Source organism: Triticum aestivum, chromosome 2D (assembly GCF_018294505.1).
Source record: "Triticum aestivum cultivar Chinese Spring chromosome 2D, IWGSC CS RefSeq v2.1, whole genome shotgun sequence".
Taxonomy (NCBI): Eukaryota; Viridiplantae; Streptophyta; class Magnoliopsida; order Poales; family Poaceae; genus Triticum; species Triticum aestivum.
Window position 1 is genome coordinate 75,725,073 of NC_057799.1, and position 15,548 is coordinate 75,740,620.

The following is a 15,548-nucleotide window of genomic DNA, read 5'->3' on the forward strand; positions in this document are numbered from 1 at the left end:
CCATGGTGTTGATGTAGAGGCCCTCCGTGATCGATTCCCCCTTCGGCGGAGCGCCGGAGAAGGCCCCAAGATGGGATCTCACGGGTACAGAAGGTTGCGGCGGTGGAAAAAAGTGTTTCGTGGCTCCCCTGGATGTTTTCAGGGTATAAGAGTATATATAGGCAAAGGAAGTATGTCGGTGGAGCTACGAGGGGCCCACGAGGGTGGGGGCGCGCCTACCCCCCCCCCCCCCCCCGGCGCGCCCTCCTACCTCGTGGCCGCCTCCTGGCTTCCTTGATGTCCACTCCAAGTCTCCTGGATTGCGTTTGTTCAAAAAATGATCCTCGCGAAGGTTTCATTCCGTTTGATATTCCTTTTCTACGAAACACTGAAATAGGAAAAAAAAAACTGCAATTTGCACTGGGCTTTCGGTTAATAGGTTAGTCTCAAAAATAATATAAAAAGGTATATTAAAGCCCATTAAACATTCAAAAAAGATAATATAATAGCATGAAACAATCAAAAATTATTGATACGTTGGAGACGTATCAAGGTGCATGTCCACACTGAAATTTGAGGGGAGGGAGGGGGTGGGGTTGATTAGTGAGAAGGAACTTTCATAGGGTACGTAAGAGAGCTTCGTAGGTGTGCCATTTTTTTGTTAGGTACTCCCTCCTGTAAGAGCGTCTAGATCACTAAAATAGTGATCTAGACGCTCTTCTATTTATTTACAGAGGGAGTAGAAGGCAAGAAAGGCGTCACAAGTTGTGATGATTGCGTGGTTATTCGCCAAGGTCTCTATCTATCACGGTTTTTCCGGCAAACTCAATAAATTACTGTTGTTTGGCTGTTTTTGTATTTATATGCACTTTAGACTGTACATTCTTTTTTAAAATATTTTTTTGGCGATCTGAAAAGAGTTTCATTCCAACATTAGAGTTACAATCGAGAGGCAAAAGATCCTCTATACATGGTGGTGTGCTACGTAGCCATACAACAGTACTACTTTCTACTCGACTATACGACGCCAACCGATTTGCCGTCCTATTTTGTTCACGCTTGATTTTCATGTAATAAACTCTCTCCCTTACATAAAAAAACTTTATCTCTACCACCAAATGACCATATGCCGATCTCCAGAGGCCTTCCACCGACAAAGCTAACAAGCAATCATGAAATGGATCACTTGGTAGTATTTGGCTGTTCCTGATAAATTCGTTCACTGTAGATTGTACGGTGGTTGTTGACTTGTTGTCATGCTGTGCGGTTTCAAATGCCAATCATGCTATACTGTGCGGCTGTGCCAGGAACAGAAATATCACGTAGCCTATCCCCAAGCCACACGCTCAGGAAAAGAAATCTAGCACGATCAAGCAGCACCAGGGGGGGAGGATGTTCCGAGCAGTGAAGCATGTCGTCGTCGGGGCGACGGCGAAGAACAGCCGAGCAGAGCCAGCCTTGTCGGCCTTCGCGAGCCACTTCTCCGCGGCCTCCACCGCGCAGAGGTTCGCGTGCCCTCCCGTCAAACTCGACTCGATCTTGCCTTGTGCTTGTTTTGCCGAGCTCATGAATCACAGAGGAACGATCCGATGTTTCTAGGTTGGTCAGGAAGGTGGCCATGATCACCGGCGGCGCCAGCGGGATCGGCAAGGCGACGGCCGCGGAGTTCGTCAGGAACGGCGCCAAGGTCGTCCTCGCCGACGTCCAGGACGACCTGGGCCGCGCCGTGGTAGCCGAGCTCGGCGCGGACGCGGCGCGCTACACGCGCTGCGACGTGGCCGACGAGGCGCAGGTTGCCGCGGCCGTGGACCTGGCCGTCGCGCGGCACGGCCGCCTCGACGTCATGTTCAACAACGCCGGCATCAGCGGCGCCCTGACGCCCGTCCCTCTCGCCTCCCTGGACATCGCGGACTTCGACCGCGTCATGGCGGTCAACGCGCGGGCCATGCTCGCCGGCGTGAAGCACGCGGCCCGCGTCATGACGCCGCGCCGCAGAGGCAGCATCATCTGCACGGCCAGCACCGCGGGAGTGCTGGGCAGCGTGGCGCCGCACCCGTACAGCGTGTCCAAGGCCGCGGTGCTGGGGCTGGTGCGCGCCGTGGCAGGGGAGATGGCGCGCTCCGGGGTGCGCGTGAACGCCATCTCGCCCAGCTACATCCCGACGCCGCTGGTGATGCGCACCATGGAGGAGTGGTACCCGAAGGCGACTTCCGAGGAGCGTCGGCGGATCGTGGAGCAGGACGTCAACGAGATGGAAGGGACGGTGCTGGAGGCGGAGGACGTGGCCAGGGCGGCGCTGTACCTGGCGTCCGACGAGGCCAAGTACGTGAACGGGCACAACCTCGTCGTCGACGGCGGGTACACGGTCGGAAAGCCGCCCAACATGCCGGCGCCGGCGCAGTAAGAGTCGCTCGGCGGACGATCCATGGTCCATTCCTTCGGGATTTAAAAAGTAAAATCACGGTGTCTTGCTGCACCGGAACAATCGAGCGTTTTTTCTCTTCAAAATTGCAAGAACAATTCTTCCTCAACAAATGAACTCCTAGTATCTTGCACCGGGATCCCTCACACATAAATGTCTGAACTCTGAGTTACAGTCGCAGATGCTATTCTTCTTTCCGTGTTGCTTGTGTCTGTAGGAGCTTGATTTTCTTTTTCTTTTGAGGGTATGGTAGGAGCTTGATGGGTTCTGCCACTCGATTAAGGAATTTGGTTTGATTATCCGGCTTCAACAGCAAGATTCAGAATAGATGTTCAAGTTTCAGATGCTTAGCTAGCATTGAGAACTGTCTCAATGCAACTGTATTTGCAGATGGTCCTGTGCTGCAATGCACGATTGTATATGTACGCTGCTGGTAGATCAATGAAATATCCGCCGTACGAAAAAAAGAAGCAAGAGGGGGTTTCGAGACATAGAGCCAGGAGGAGTCAGGATGTAAGTGGACACCATTTTTTTTGGGGTAAAAGCCAAGTTTATTTATCAAAAGTCACAAGGTGTGGGATAGTTTACGTCATGAAGTTGGCCAAACCAGACGTGACGTCCCTGTCTTAAAGAAAGCGAGAACTTGGCTAGACTGTGTGCGTCAAAGTTAACAGCACGATTATCAAAACAAAATTACACTGAAACTGAACTGCTTTAAACTTTATCTCACTATGCCGCCCACTAACCTAAAGGGCGTACGTGGACGTCCACTTAAACACATTGAAATTCTCAAAAAAAAAGTAAATGGAAACGCAACCAGCCAACCAAAGCCCACAAAACCCAGGGGTCGGCACAAACAAATCCCATCTCCTTTCTAACGCCGCCACCATGCCCTAGGCCTCACAACGTCGGTTTCGCTCACTTCCACCCCGCGTCACCTGCGACCGGTGTCCCCCGCTGCGGTCAGTTTGTCGGTGTCGAGACCAGCAACGCTTGATTGGAGGCGACGAGGCCACCCGATGCAGCAGCGCGGTGGAGTTCATGGGCGGGCCGAGATCCGCCAGTGTTCATTGTTGACCAATCGTCTTGACGAACGATTCCAGAACTCTAACCGCTAGTTTCACCATTCACCGTTGACAAAAAAATTCACATACTTCTTAACAATTCATATAAAGTAAAAAATCACAAATTTGAATAAGTTCATCAATTTGACAAGTTCAGGAATATGAAAAAAAATTGAACGGCATATGGGAATTTTTTCATGAAATTTGAAAAAAAATCACCAAACCATTTTTTTTCAAATTTGAAAATAATTCCATAAATAAATAAATTTGACAAAAAGTTCATTGATTTGAAATTGTTTGTAATTTTCCAAAAAATGCGAAATTGAAACAAATCATGGAATATTTAAATTACTACAAACGATAAATAATAATAAAAAGGAAAAATAAGAAAGAGGAAAAAGCAAAAGATAAAAAACTGGGAAAATCAAACAAAGCAAAAAAATCAGAGAGAAAATCAGCCTAGAAAACAGCAAAAAAAAACCTTCAAGCACGAGGGGCCCGCCCACGCGGACACAGCCCTCAAGCCCTTTTCTCTCTCTTTTTTATTCTTTTTTTGTTTCATTATTTTACTTTTGATTATATTTCTAAATCTTCTGAGTATGTTCATTATAAAATTCACTTTTTATACAAAATTTACAAAAATATTAACCATGCATTAAAAAATTGTAAGTGTGTATAGAAATACATGTATACAGAAAAGGTACAATGCGTATGGGATGAGGAAACAAAAAATACTATAAGTTTACAAATGTTTTCGACAAATGTTAATCATGCTATAAAAATATATTAAATGTGTAAGAAAAGATGTTTCCGATGTATACATTAAATGTACAATGCATATGAAAAAATGAAGAAATAAAAAAATACTATAGGTTTCCAATATGTTTGAATTTTTTAATCACGCATTAAAATGTTAAATGTGTATAGAAAAAATGGTTCTGCTGTATACAAAAATGTGCAATATGTAAGGAAAACCATAGGCATCACAATATATAAGTTTTCAAAAAATTTAATCATTAGAAAAATATCAAACATTAAACGTGTATATAAAAAATGCTCCTTATGTCTACCAAAAAATGTAGAATGTAAAAGAAAAAAATAGAAATAAAATCTATGTTGTAAAAAATGTTAATCATTAGAAAATATAAAAAGTTTGTATATAAAATCTTCCTGGTGTATAAAAAAAACTAAAATATTTATTAAAAATAGAAAATAAAAATATATGTGTTGAATCATGTATTTTTGAAATGCTAACCATATATAAAAAAATATTTTTGGCCTATACAAAAATATACAAAGAAAACAATACAAACCTATAAAAACCAAAAGGAACACACAAAAAGAAACAAAAAAAGAAAATAAAAAACTAGTAAAACTCAGTAAGAAAACATAGATAAAAAAATAACTGGTCAAACTTTGAAAGAGACGAACAAAAAAGATGAAAAAGTAGAAAAGCGAAGAAAACCAAGGAGGGAAACCAAAAAAAGAAAAGAAAAAGAAAAGAAATGGACGAAGCCGTACGTAAAACGAGTGAGCGAACGACTGAACTAGCAAGGGAGCGACATCGCTAATGGGCCGCCCTATACATGCGAGCCGTTCAGGCGAGACAGATGCTAGTCTCGCTATAAGAGGATAGCATTCACGAGCTTGTAGAAGGTTCCCAAAATCGATGTGGAAAGAGAGATAATGTGCCTACAGGCCATTTAACACTTAGCAAATGCGTTGAGTGTGAGCACTGTACCAATCGGCCTCTATTTAACGCTTTATGTGCCACATAGGATTTGGTATATCCGCCTTGCTTGCATTCCTCTCCACCTGGTCTGTCCCTGCCTCTTGGGTTGTGCTGATAGTTGGGATCTTCGGATGCTAATACAGTATCAATTTTAAAATGATGTGCTGACTCGGTAACTCGAAGATGCTCATAAGAATAAGATGTGTGTGCCTGCGTGCGTTTATAAGTGTGAGTGTATGTGCATGTATGTGTTAAAAAGAAACATAAACCAAGACGAGGCTATAGGTAGTCCTCCTCGGCGCGCGCGCACACACACAAAAGGGTTCGCACCTAACGGTAGTTCGATACCTTTCAAGATAATACCACCATTATAATGAGACGGCAATCAGCTAGCTGATTCGATTCGGGTCATACGATATTGCATAAGATCCAAAACAGCACTCCATGTAACGATGGAAGAATCATCACAAACAGAAACAGGTCTGACCTTAATTTATGCCTCCCACGGTCACACCTATGCTGTCCGCATGCACCACGCGAGAAGATAAACAAATGGCATCAAGTTCCCCGCCCAAAGAGCCAATGCCAGGAAAGCAACGTCTTTTTCTAGACAGCGCCGAGCTCTGCTCCTGCTACATATCTCATCGATCACCAGTGCGCACGCTCTTGGATTATACATGGTTCATAACTCATAAGCATCTGTCCCGCGGCACCAGAGGGGGCAGGATGTTCCGAGCAGTGAAGCATGCCGTCGTCTGGGCGAAGAAGAGCCGAGCGCGAGCTGAGCCCGCGGCCTTGTCTGCCTTCGCCAGCCACTTCTCCGCGGCTTCCACCTCGCAGAGGTACTAGTCAACTGGTCATCTTAGCTTCTGTTCTCGCTTACGATCGGATCATGGAAGGTCTGAAAGGTGTTTGTGGGTTTGATTGATTTGATTTGTAGGTTGGCCGGGAAGGTCGCCGTGATCACCGGCGGCGCCAGCGGCCTCGGCAAGGCGACTGCCGCGGAGTTCGTCAGGAACGGCGCCAAGGTCGTCCTCGCCGACGTCCAGGACGACCTCGGCCACGCCGTCGCCGCCGAGCTCGGCCATGACTCCGCATGCTACACGCGCTGCGACGTGACGGACGAGGCGCAGGTCGCCGCGGCCGTGGACCTCGCCGTGGCGCGGCACGGCCGGCTCGACGTCATGTTCAACAACGCCGGCATCAGCGGCGCCCTCACGCCCGTCCCCCTCGGCTCCCTGGACCTCGCCGACTTCGACCGCGTCATGGCGGTGAACGCGCGGGCCGTGCTCGCGGGCGTCAAGCACGCCGCGCGCGTCATGGTCCCTCGCCGCAGCGGCAGCATCATCTGCACGGCCAGCACGGCGGCGGTGCTGGGTGGCGTGGCGTTCCCGGCGTACAGCGTGTCGAAGGCGGCGGTGGTGGGGCTCGTGCGCGCCGTGGCGGGGGAGATGGCGCGCGCCGGGGTGCGCGTGAACGCCATCTCGCCCAACTACATCCCGACGCCGATGGTGATGGGGTACATGGCCGAGTCCTACCCCGGGGCGAGCGCCGAGGAGCGCAGGCGGATCGTGGAGAGGGACATGAACGAGATGGGCGGGCCGGCGCTCGCGGCGGAGGACGTCGCCCGCGCGGCGGTGTACCTGGCGTCCGACGAGGCCGGGTACGTGAACGGGCATAACCTCGTGGTCGACGGCGGGTTCACCGTCGGCAAGGCGCCGAAAATGCCGGCGCCGTGACGTTGATAGGTCTTGATGCGATGAAGTGTTCTGCCTCGGACCAAAACCGGACATGTTCGTTCTTCAACATTGCAGTTGGGCAAACCTGTTACGCTTCATAGTACTCCCTCTGTTTTTCTAGTCTGCTTATAAAATTGTCTGAAGTTAAGCTTTGTGAAATTTGACCAACTTTATGAAAGAAAATGTCAACATTCACAATAGAAAATCAATATTATTAGACTGTCTACTTTACAGCCGGATGAAAACCAATTGGAGTTCAGTCGTTTTTTTCAACCAATTACAACTTGACAAGAGTTCCTGTCCACTGTACACCACTCTCCTGAATGTATGCACGTTGTCTCCATCAGTAACAATATCAAGTCTCTTCCTTATAACAACGTCATGAGGCCCAAATACAAAAGCCTAAGGAAGACTACAGTAAAAGCTAACACCTGAACTAAACTAGGAAGTGCAGCCACTGACACTATTCTCACATGTAAAAAAATGAAGTTACTGAAACGACCAGTCTAATTTACACTATGGAATAATCACATGTCAGGTGCCCTCCCTAAATCACCTCTCTCCCTGATGCTTCTGTCAAGTACATCAATCCAACTGCAGCATTCCCTCATATCAACATGATGTTTATGAATCCTTAATTTTCTGTTACAAGTTACAAAAAAAGGAGAACATAAAATAGTTAAGAGACTGCAGCCGGTAGATAACGGAAGCACTTCTAACAGCTAGTAGACACTAGAAGCACATCTAGATCATAATTGCATCGAACTTTACAGAGAAAATGAGTATTGTATACCATATCTAGCCATGTGCATATGACTACCAGATCTTGTAACTCATGCAAAAGACTATAATGAAAAACAACTACCCTCATTTATGAAGGTAGAAAGAGAAGACATGAAATGCTTCTCCAAATTGAAAGAAAGGAACAAATTAAGACAAGCGTACATCAGGAAACATATTACATTAAGATTACAGGGAAAATAAAACTACTAAAGAACTGCAAATCATATATACATTAGAACTTTCAAACAGGAATGGCAAAGAGAAGCAGAAATTATACTGATAAATGTAGCAGAAATATAAGATCTCAGTACAGGAAACTATCACATAGTTGGACTGTAAGCAAAGTAAAACGGAAACAGTAAATCATTTTAGTCCAGTAACAATTACAGGAAAAAAGGAACAACTACAGTAAACTTTGAAGATAAAAACGTAACCATCACACATGATGAACTGAACTCACACAGTTAAGTCACTCTGAAACAATACATTCGGAGTTGAATTACAGTAGAAGACAATTTTACAGTTTAAATTACACTGTATTTTACAGTAGAATTGCAGTGTAAAATACAGTATAAACACAGTACAATTACAATGTAATTTACAAATACAATTACGATGTTTTAAATACAGTAGAGTTATGGTATAATTGTAGTAAATTCAAAGTGTGATTTACACTGTAATTTCAGAAGATTTACAGTATAATTTATAGTAGATTTACAATGGAATTTACATTGTAACAAATATAGTAGAATTGCAGTGTAACCAGTAGATTAATCGTGTGATTTGCAGTGTAATTTGAATAGATTTACAGTGTAATTTATAGTAGAAATACAACTACAGTAGAAATGTTGTGAGTTTTACAGTGCAATTGCAAAAGATTTACAATGTAATATACAATCTAATTACATCACAAATATAGTGCAATATACATAGAACTACTATAATTCCCAGTGACATTTGACATTAAATTTACAGAGGAAAAAGCAGTAGTATTATAGTGCAAATGACAGTTGAATTACAGTATAATTGCAGTTGAATTACAATGTGATCTACAGTGAACCAACATTGAAAACTGCTGTAATTCCTCCGTAATTGGCCCTGAAAATTTCAACAACTCCCTCTCCCAAACAACATAAACAAGTACTAGCTGAACCAATAACTGAACAAAACTGAAAAGCATAGACAACCACCTAGAAAATATGGAATGTAAAGGGTTGCCTGCTCATATGAAATGTATACTTAGCAAGCTCACAGGCAGAGAGAAGTGCTTTTTAGTTCAAAATACTACATGCCAAACACTCGTAAGAGGAGAGGATCACATTTACACTGCAGCCACATAGATAAAAACTGCTCCTTAAGTACTACTAGTATTTCAAAACCCATTGCGAGCACACATCAATCGAAACAAGCAAGCCGCCACGTGGATGCAAGCCACACTTCACACACCCATTGGCAAGGTCTAGGCATGTAGACACAGGCTCATATCAGCCATCATCTTATTTCAGAGCCACAAAGGCGAGCGAGAGCCACCAAAAAGCTCACGCTTCCAGTACATCACACAAAAAATCCAATACGAACCAGTGTAAAAATCACCGATAAGATAAGTGAATACAGTACCATGGCAGTAAGATTTACAGAGTAAAACCACAAAAGAATTACGGCGTGACTACACTGAGATTTACACTGTAAAAATCCACTAGGAATCAACTAAATACATTGCAAAATGCACTAAGAATTACAGTGTAAATCCACTGACGAATTACACTGTAAAAATCATCTAAATACAGTCCAAAAACACTAGGAAATATACTGTAAATCAAGTGAGACTTACACTGTAAATCCACTAAAGAATTGCATTACGAGAGCACTCAAGAATTATAGTGTCTGTCCACTGAAGATTACGCTGTAAAAACCACTAGCAAATGCAGTATTACATTTGTGAATCCACTAAGAAAATGCACTAGAAATTACAGTGTAAATCCACTGAAAAATTACGCTGTAAAAATCAACTAAATACAGTCGAAAAAGCACTAGGAATTACACTGTAAATTAACTGAGACTTACACTGTAACTCCACTAACGAATTACAAGATCACTCAAGAATTACAGTGCCGATCCACTGAAAGTTACGCTGTAAAAACAACTATTACATTCTGTAAATCCACTGAGAATTAGACTGTAAAAACCACTAAAAATCCAGTAAGAATTACAGTGTATTTCCAAAATAGAATTACAGTGTAAATCCACTAAGAAAATACACTGTAATTCCACTAAGGATTACAGTGCAAATCCACTGAAAAAATACACAGTAAATCCACTAATGCAATGTAAATCAGCAAAGAATTACAGTAAAAAATGCAGTGTAAATTGACTTACAAAACACTAAAATTACACTAACAAATAGCCAAAGCAATCCTCCATTAAACCAGGCAATCAAGACATGGACAATCTATAGCAATCTCATAGTGATAGATAGGCAATGAAACAATACATACAAACCTACATCAGCAAACGGCACAGGGGATATAAAACACTAGAGAATCCAGCGTGTTCCAGGGGATTGAACTCACTGAACATGATTTCAGCGTCCAAATTGAAATACCTAGCTGCAAGGGAAAATCCAGGCGCATATCAACCAGCCGAATTCACCAGATTCAATGCCAGTAAACAACGCAAACCACATACATCTAAACTAGCTAGAGGGGAAATACCACACTCAACAGACGAAAGGGGATAGATCTAACCATAAAACAGTACACACAACTAACAACGGGAAGGAGGATCATGCCAAAACTGACGAACATACCAAATCACAGGATCAAACCAGAAATGCCGGCGGGGAAAAATTGGGGGCCAGGTGGGCGCGGTGCCCGAGAGATGCTGCAGACTTCCGTGCGGGGGCAGCTGGAGGAAGAACGTCGGACGCCTGACGACCACCCTAGTGAACTAAGCGGCCGGATAGGAGAGCTCCAAGTCGCCATGGATCCCTCTCTCTCTCGACTCTGTTCGGTTGCGTGTGGGAAATGACAAAGGGAACGAGAGAGGGGAAGGGGACAAAGGCCGCGGTAGCGATGGAATCTCAGGACAGAGATCGAACGGCTCAGAAAACGGATGAAAGCCAATTATTTTCATCCGGATGAAAAATAGCGATTCCGTTATTAGATGTATCGTGAAATCACCTTTCATACCATGAAACTTTACTTGTAATAGTTCCCTAAAATTCTAACGTTCACCTTCACCACATATTACGGTCCATGGCTCTATCAGTTTTCTTCGACCAATTTCAGCTTTAGAAAGGCCATTCCTCTACGGAAACATTGGCCCACTCCTTTCAAGTTTCAAGTATACATATACACAAAACTTAAGTCTACGAGAGAACAAGTATTTTTTGAAGAATACAACACAACGACTTTGCTAACTCATGTATCATGTATTGTATAACGCACCACCTGGATGGGTGCTGGCGTGGATCTATGCTCGAGGATCAACATATACACCAGGGAAGTAACATTTCCATCACCCTATTTTATCAAGGGAACTGGAATCCGCCGCCTCGTGCACCACCGGTGGAGTTCGCCTCCGGTGGACTGAGGGCCACCCACAGGAGGGAGATGGTGATGGATATGAGGCCTGACCAGACAAATATGATGGTGGGTGTCTTGCCGCGGCGGCCCATGAGACCCTTGGCGAATGGGTTGAGATGAGCGAGAACCCAAAAACTGAAGAAACCGCCGCCGATGAACTTGCCCCACCGTGGGTTGTCGCTATAGATGGTGCGGGCGAAGGCGAAGGCGATGGCGATGATGTTGAGCATGCCGATGGTGATGGGCGGGATGAGCAGCGATGACCACTTGACGACGTAGAGGTCCGCGTAGATGTCCTCGTTGTCTTCGGCCGCCGCCTTCGCGGTCAGTGTGAAGGAGATCTCAATCCCGGCCATCACCTTGAGCAATCCCTGCACCACCGCATATAGGTGCGCGCTTATGCCTGTCATTGCATTAATTGTGCAAAGACACACGTGGTGGTCAGGTCAATATCGGGATCCTAGCTAGGTCGTGAGTGTCAGGATTCATGATGCACGTGCCTGAGATGAGCCAGAATTGCTCATTGCGCCACCAGTCCTCCAGTTCAATGCCCGACCACTTGACCTCAAGGATGCCGAGCGCGATGAGGGTGACCGTGATGGTGAGGAGGTAGAAGAGGAAGGCGACGTTGAGCGTCTGCACGATGAAGAACCCGGAGAAGAGGGACAGCGCCGGGATGAAGCAGTAGGTGAGCAGGAAGATGGAGGTGAACGGGTAGATGCCGACGTTGAGGTACGCGACCCGCTGCAGGAACATGAGCTTCCGTGATGCCAGGAACGCGTTGTTCCGGGAGAAGAAGATCTCCACCGACCCCGTCGCCCAACGCAACACCTGATCGATGGTTCGATAGTCATTCACCGGTAACACAGGTATTGGTGATCAACTTTTTTTACCAGGATACATCAACTTTATTCATGGTTCGAATGAAAGGAGTGAACCTGGTGCAGTCGGTCGGTCATGTTGATGGGGGCTGTGCCGAGGAAGGCGTCGCGCTTGCTGATCCAGTAGACGGAGCGCCAGCCGCGGTTGTGCATGCGGTAGCCAGTGACCACGTCCTCTGTGACGGAGCCGTAGATCCATCCCACGCGGTCTCCCCACTCGGTCTTGTCCTCGTACCAGCAGGAGATGACGGAGACGGCCTCGGCAACGGTAGGCGGGTCCAGCGGCGGGCGTGGCACGGTGAGCGTGCCCGGCGGCCTTCCGTGCAGCACGGCGGGGTGGTCGGCGATTGGACGCGCCTGGAACTCGGCGATGGGGATGGACGCCAGCATTGCCGACGAGTTGCCGAACCGCCTAGGCACTAGCTGCGCCGTGAGCTCAGCGTCGAAGTCCTCTGCCTTGAGCTTTTGCGTGTCCGACTCGGGGTCCTTGAAATTGGTCACCTTCTTCTTCTTGAAGAGCCAGCCCGTGTACTCGGCCGTCCGCGGCGGGTCGAAGCCGTAGAGAGCGAACCGGCGGAACATGCAGCCGGTGCCGACGTACATCGGGCCCTGGAGGCCGTCGAGCGCCCGCATGTTGCCGTCGAAGAAAACGGTGTTGTGGTTGGCGTAGCGGTCGGAGGGGTCGATGCCCTCGAACCTCTGCGGGAACTGGATGTAGCAGATGCGCTCGCCGCCGCGGTCCATCATGAAGCACATGGCCTCGCGGACGGCCTGATTGTTGTTGATGTAGTGGTCGCAGTCGAAGTTGAGGATGAAGGGCGCGTTCGACATGACGGCGGAGCATCGCACCAGGGCGTTCATGGCGCCTGCCTTCTTGTTGTGGTCGTACCCCGGCCGCTTCTCCCGCGACATGTAGACCAGCATCGGCAGCCGGGTGTCCACGTCGCTGTAGTCGATCAGCTGGTCCTCGTCATGCATGCCGTACAGCGGGTCCGGCGACGGCGGCCTCAGCATCACCTGCCATGTCATGCATGTCGATGTTTGTTTGATGCATGCGTGACAAGTGAGAACAACTAGGCAAAGTGCCATAAAAGCATTCGATTTCTCATGTCTAAAAATCTGACGTAAGATTTTTTAGCATTTTCGTTTGTGTAATGAGTACCTGTAGGATGCCGGCGTGGTTGCCTTTGGCGTGGTCAGGCGAGGAGACGGCCCATGTGCCGGGCCAATGTGTTCCGTCGGCCATCCAGGTAGCCTTCTTCACCTTGGGCTGCTCCGACGGGTCGGCGCCAGTCTCGCGGAGGTGCTTGAGCATCTTCATGTCCTCGCGGGCGTTGAAGGCATCAGAGCGGCGGCGGATCGAGTCCGGGAGGCCGTTGATTCGCACCTTGAACTCATCGTATTCCCGCTTCACCTTGCGGCGGTCCTTGACGAAGTCGGACCGCCGCTTGCCCTTGGTGGGGTCTCCCTTGAGGGCGAAGTAGCTGTCCGGGTTGCGGGGCTCGATGTCGTGCTTCTTGCAGAATGGCACCCATATGTTGGCGAAGCTCGCCGCCTCCGCCATGGCCTCGAAGGTGAGCAGCGCGCCGCCGTCGTCGGACACGTAGCATGCCAGCTTCTCCACGGGGTAGTCCACGGCCAAGATGGAGAGGATGGTGTTGGCCGTGGTGAGCACCGGCTCCTTCTCCGGATCGGCCGTGGACACGAACACGTCGAGGCCCGGTAGGTCGGACCTGCCGTGCGGGTTGGACGGCGAGGGCGTCTCGAACTTCTCCTTGAGCACGGCGAGGTCGGTGCTGCGGTTGATGGGGTTCACCTTGGGGAGCATGTCGAGAAGCCAGGAGAAGGCGAACCAGAGCTCGCAGACGATGGACATGCCCCAGAGCCAGAGCGCCTCCATGTTGGGGTTGCGGATACGCCAGGTTAGGTAGAAGATGAGCACGAAGAACCGGATGACGATGAAGATCCGGTACGGGCTGATGATGGACGCCGGCATCGGTATCTTGCGCGTCAGCGGCTTGAACGGCTTCTGGTTCATGTCTTGCATGCCATCGTCGCCGGCTGCGCCGTCCTCGTCTAGGTCATCCTCGTACATGCCGCCCTTGGGCATGAACGCGTTGCCGTAGCCGTAGGTGCCGGAGCTCTCGAAGAGCCACCGGTTGTGGTCGAACTCCCCGTTCTGGTTCCGGGCGAGCAGGGACTTCCCCGCCGACACGTCATGCGTGTCGTCGTCGGCGTAGTCGCCAATCTTGTAGTGCTCCTTGCACCCCGGGCAGAGACAGCCGTCCTTCTGCGCGTCCAGGTAGCAGTCACGGCAGATCTTGAACCTACACTCGCAGGGCTCGATCTCCTCGCCGCGCTCGTTGCGCATGACCTTGCCGTCGCAGGCCGGCATGGCGCAGCGGGCGGGCCTGGCCCCGGCCATCTGCGGGTGCTTCACGTCGGAGTCGATGACCCTGTCCATGAGGTGGGCGCGGGTGACGCTGTTGAACCCGCCGGTGAAGAGCGAGTTGGACACGTACTGCTCCTCGGCCTTCATCGCCACGGCCGTCCGCTCCGCGCCGTCCTTCATGGGCTGGTTGTCCGGGGTGGGCGGGATGTGCACCGTGTAGTTGGCGTAGTCCGGCCCCATCTCGCCCTCCATGTCTATGTCCTCGCGCGACAGGCTGAGATACCGCCCGCTCGGCGTCCGGCGCGCGAACTTCACCGGCTGCCCGGACGACGACTTGGGCGCGCCCGCCGACCCGCCGCCGGGGTTCCTGGGCGCCTTCGACATGTTCTCCTAGCTCCTCTCTTTTCTTTCACGCGGCTTTCTTTCTTGCACCCGTTGCGCGCATGGCTGGGATGGTTCAACTGGACGGCGCCACGCCCGTGTGCTCGTCCATGGCGATGGTTTGCAAAAAATGTATGGGCGCGGTAAGGGGAGGGATATGGTGGGAAGCAATAATACTACACGTACAGGATGATCGTACAAAGTTTTACAGGATGACACCGTGGCCTAATCTAATTGCTTCCCCCCTGATTTTCAGGGTGGGGCCGTCCCCCTTAATCATATTCCAACCAATCACAGTCAACGAGCCTGTAAATCCCCCGTACAACGCCCGTACGTCTAGCATTGCTCGGTGGGAAGAGGCGGCCTGCGCGCGCGCGTGCGGTGGTCGTTGCGGGGGAGACCCGGTCTCCTGCCTCGAAGAAGAGATGGCTATATTAAGGCACAAAGCGGAGGTGCCAGGTTTGGTGGAGAGCTTGTGTGGTGAAGGAGAAGAACCATGAACCAACGGTTTTGCTTGGGAGCCATGTAAATTTATCGGAAGTGACTCGCAAATAAATAAATATCGGAAGTGACATTTTATGTAAGTCTTCT

The 15,548-nt window shown here is 48.6% G+C and overlaps 3 protein-coding genes and 1 long non-coding RNA gene across 4 annotated transcripts; 2 read left to right on the top strand and 2 right to left on the bottom strand.

Annotated features, from left to right (window-relative positions):
- Window positions 1-1,226: 1,226 nt before the first annotated feature.
- On the top strand, window positions 1,227-2,890 carry LOC123048808 (momilactone A synthase). Its single transcript, XM_044471838.1, has 2 exons — window positions 1,227-1,484; window positions 1,579-2,890. Exons 1-2 carry the CDS (start codon window positions 1,372-1,374, stop codon window positions 2,381-2,383), a joined length of 918 nt encoding a protein of 305 aa, XP_044327773.1. The 5' UTR covers window positions 1,227-1,371; the 3' UTR covers window positions 2,384-2,890.
- Window positions 2,891-5,824: 2,934 nt separating this feature from the next.
- LOC123051685 (momilactone A synthase) lies at window positions 5,825-7,848 on the top strand. The gene is made up of 2 exons (XM_044474647.1): window positions 5,825-6,039; window positions 6,138-7,848. Exons 1-2 carry the CDS (start codon window positions 5,924-5,926, stop codon window positions 6,934-6,936), a joined length of 915 nt encoding a protein of 304 aa, XP_044330582.1. The 5' UTR covers window positions 5,825-5,923; the 3' UTR covers window positions 6,937-7,848.
- On the bottom strand, window positions 7,128-10,765 carry LOC123051686 (uncharacterized). Its single transcript, XR_006424232.1, has 2 exons — window positions 10,526-10,765; window positions 7,128-10,325 (listed from the first exon to the last, which is right to left on the bottom strand). It is a non-coding gene; the product is annotated as an uncharacterized lncRNA (long non-coding RNA).
- Window positions 10,766-11,026: 261 nt separating this feature from the next.
- Window positions 11,027-15,299, bottom strand: LOC123051683 (cellulose synthase-like protein D3). Its single transcript, XM_044474646.1, has 4 exons — window positions 13,347-15,299; window positions 12,242-13,201; window positions 11,804-12,134; window positions 11,027-11,706 (listed from the first exon to the last, which is right to left on the bottom strand). The coding sequence occupies exons 1-4, from the start codon at window positions 14,958-14,960 to the stop codon at window positions 11,249-11,251; spliced, it is 3,363 nt and encodes a 1,120-aa protein (XP_044330581.1). The 5' UTR covers window positions 14,961-15,299; the 3' UTR covers window positions 11,027-11,248.
- Between the last annotated feature and the right edge of the window lie 249 nt (window positions 15,300-15,548).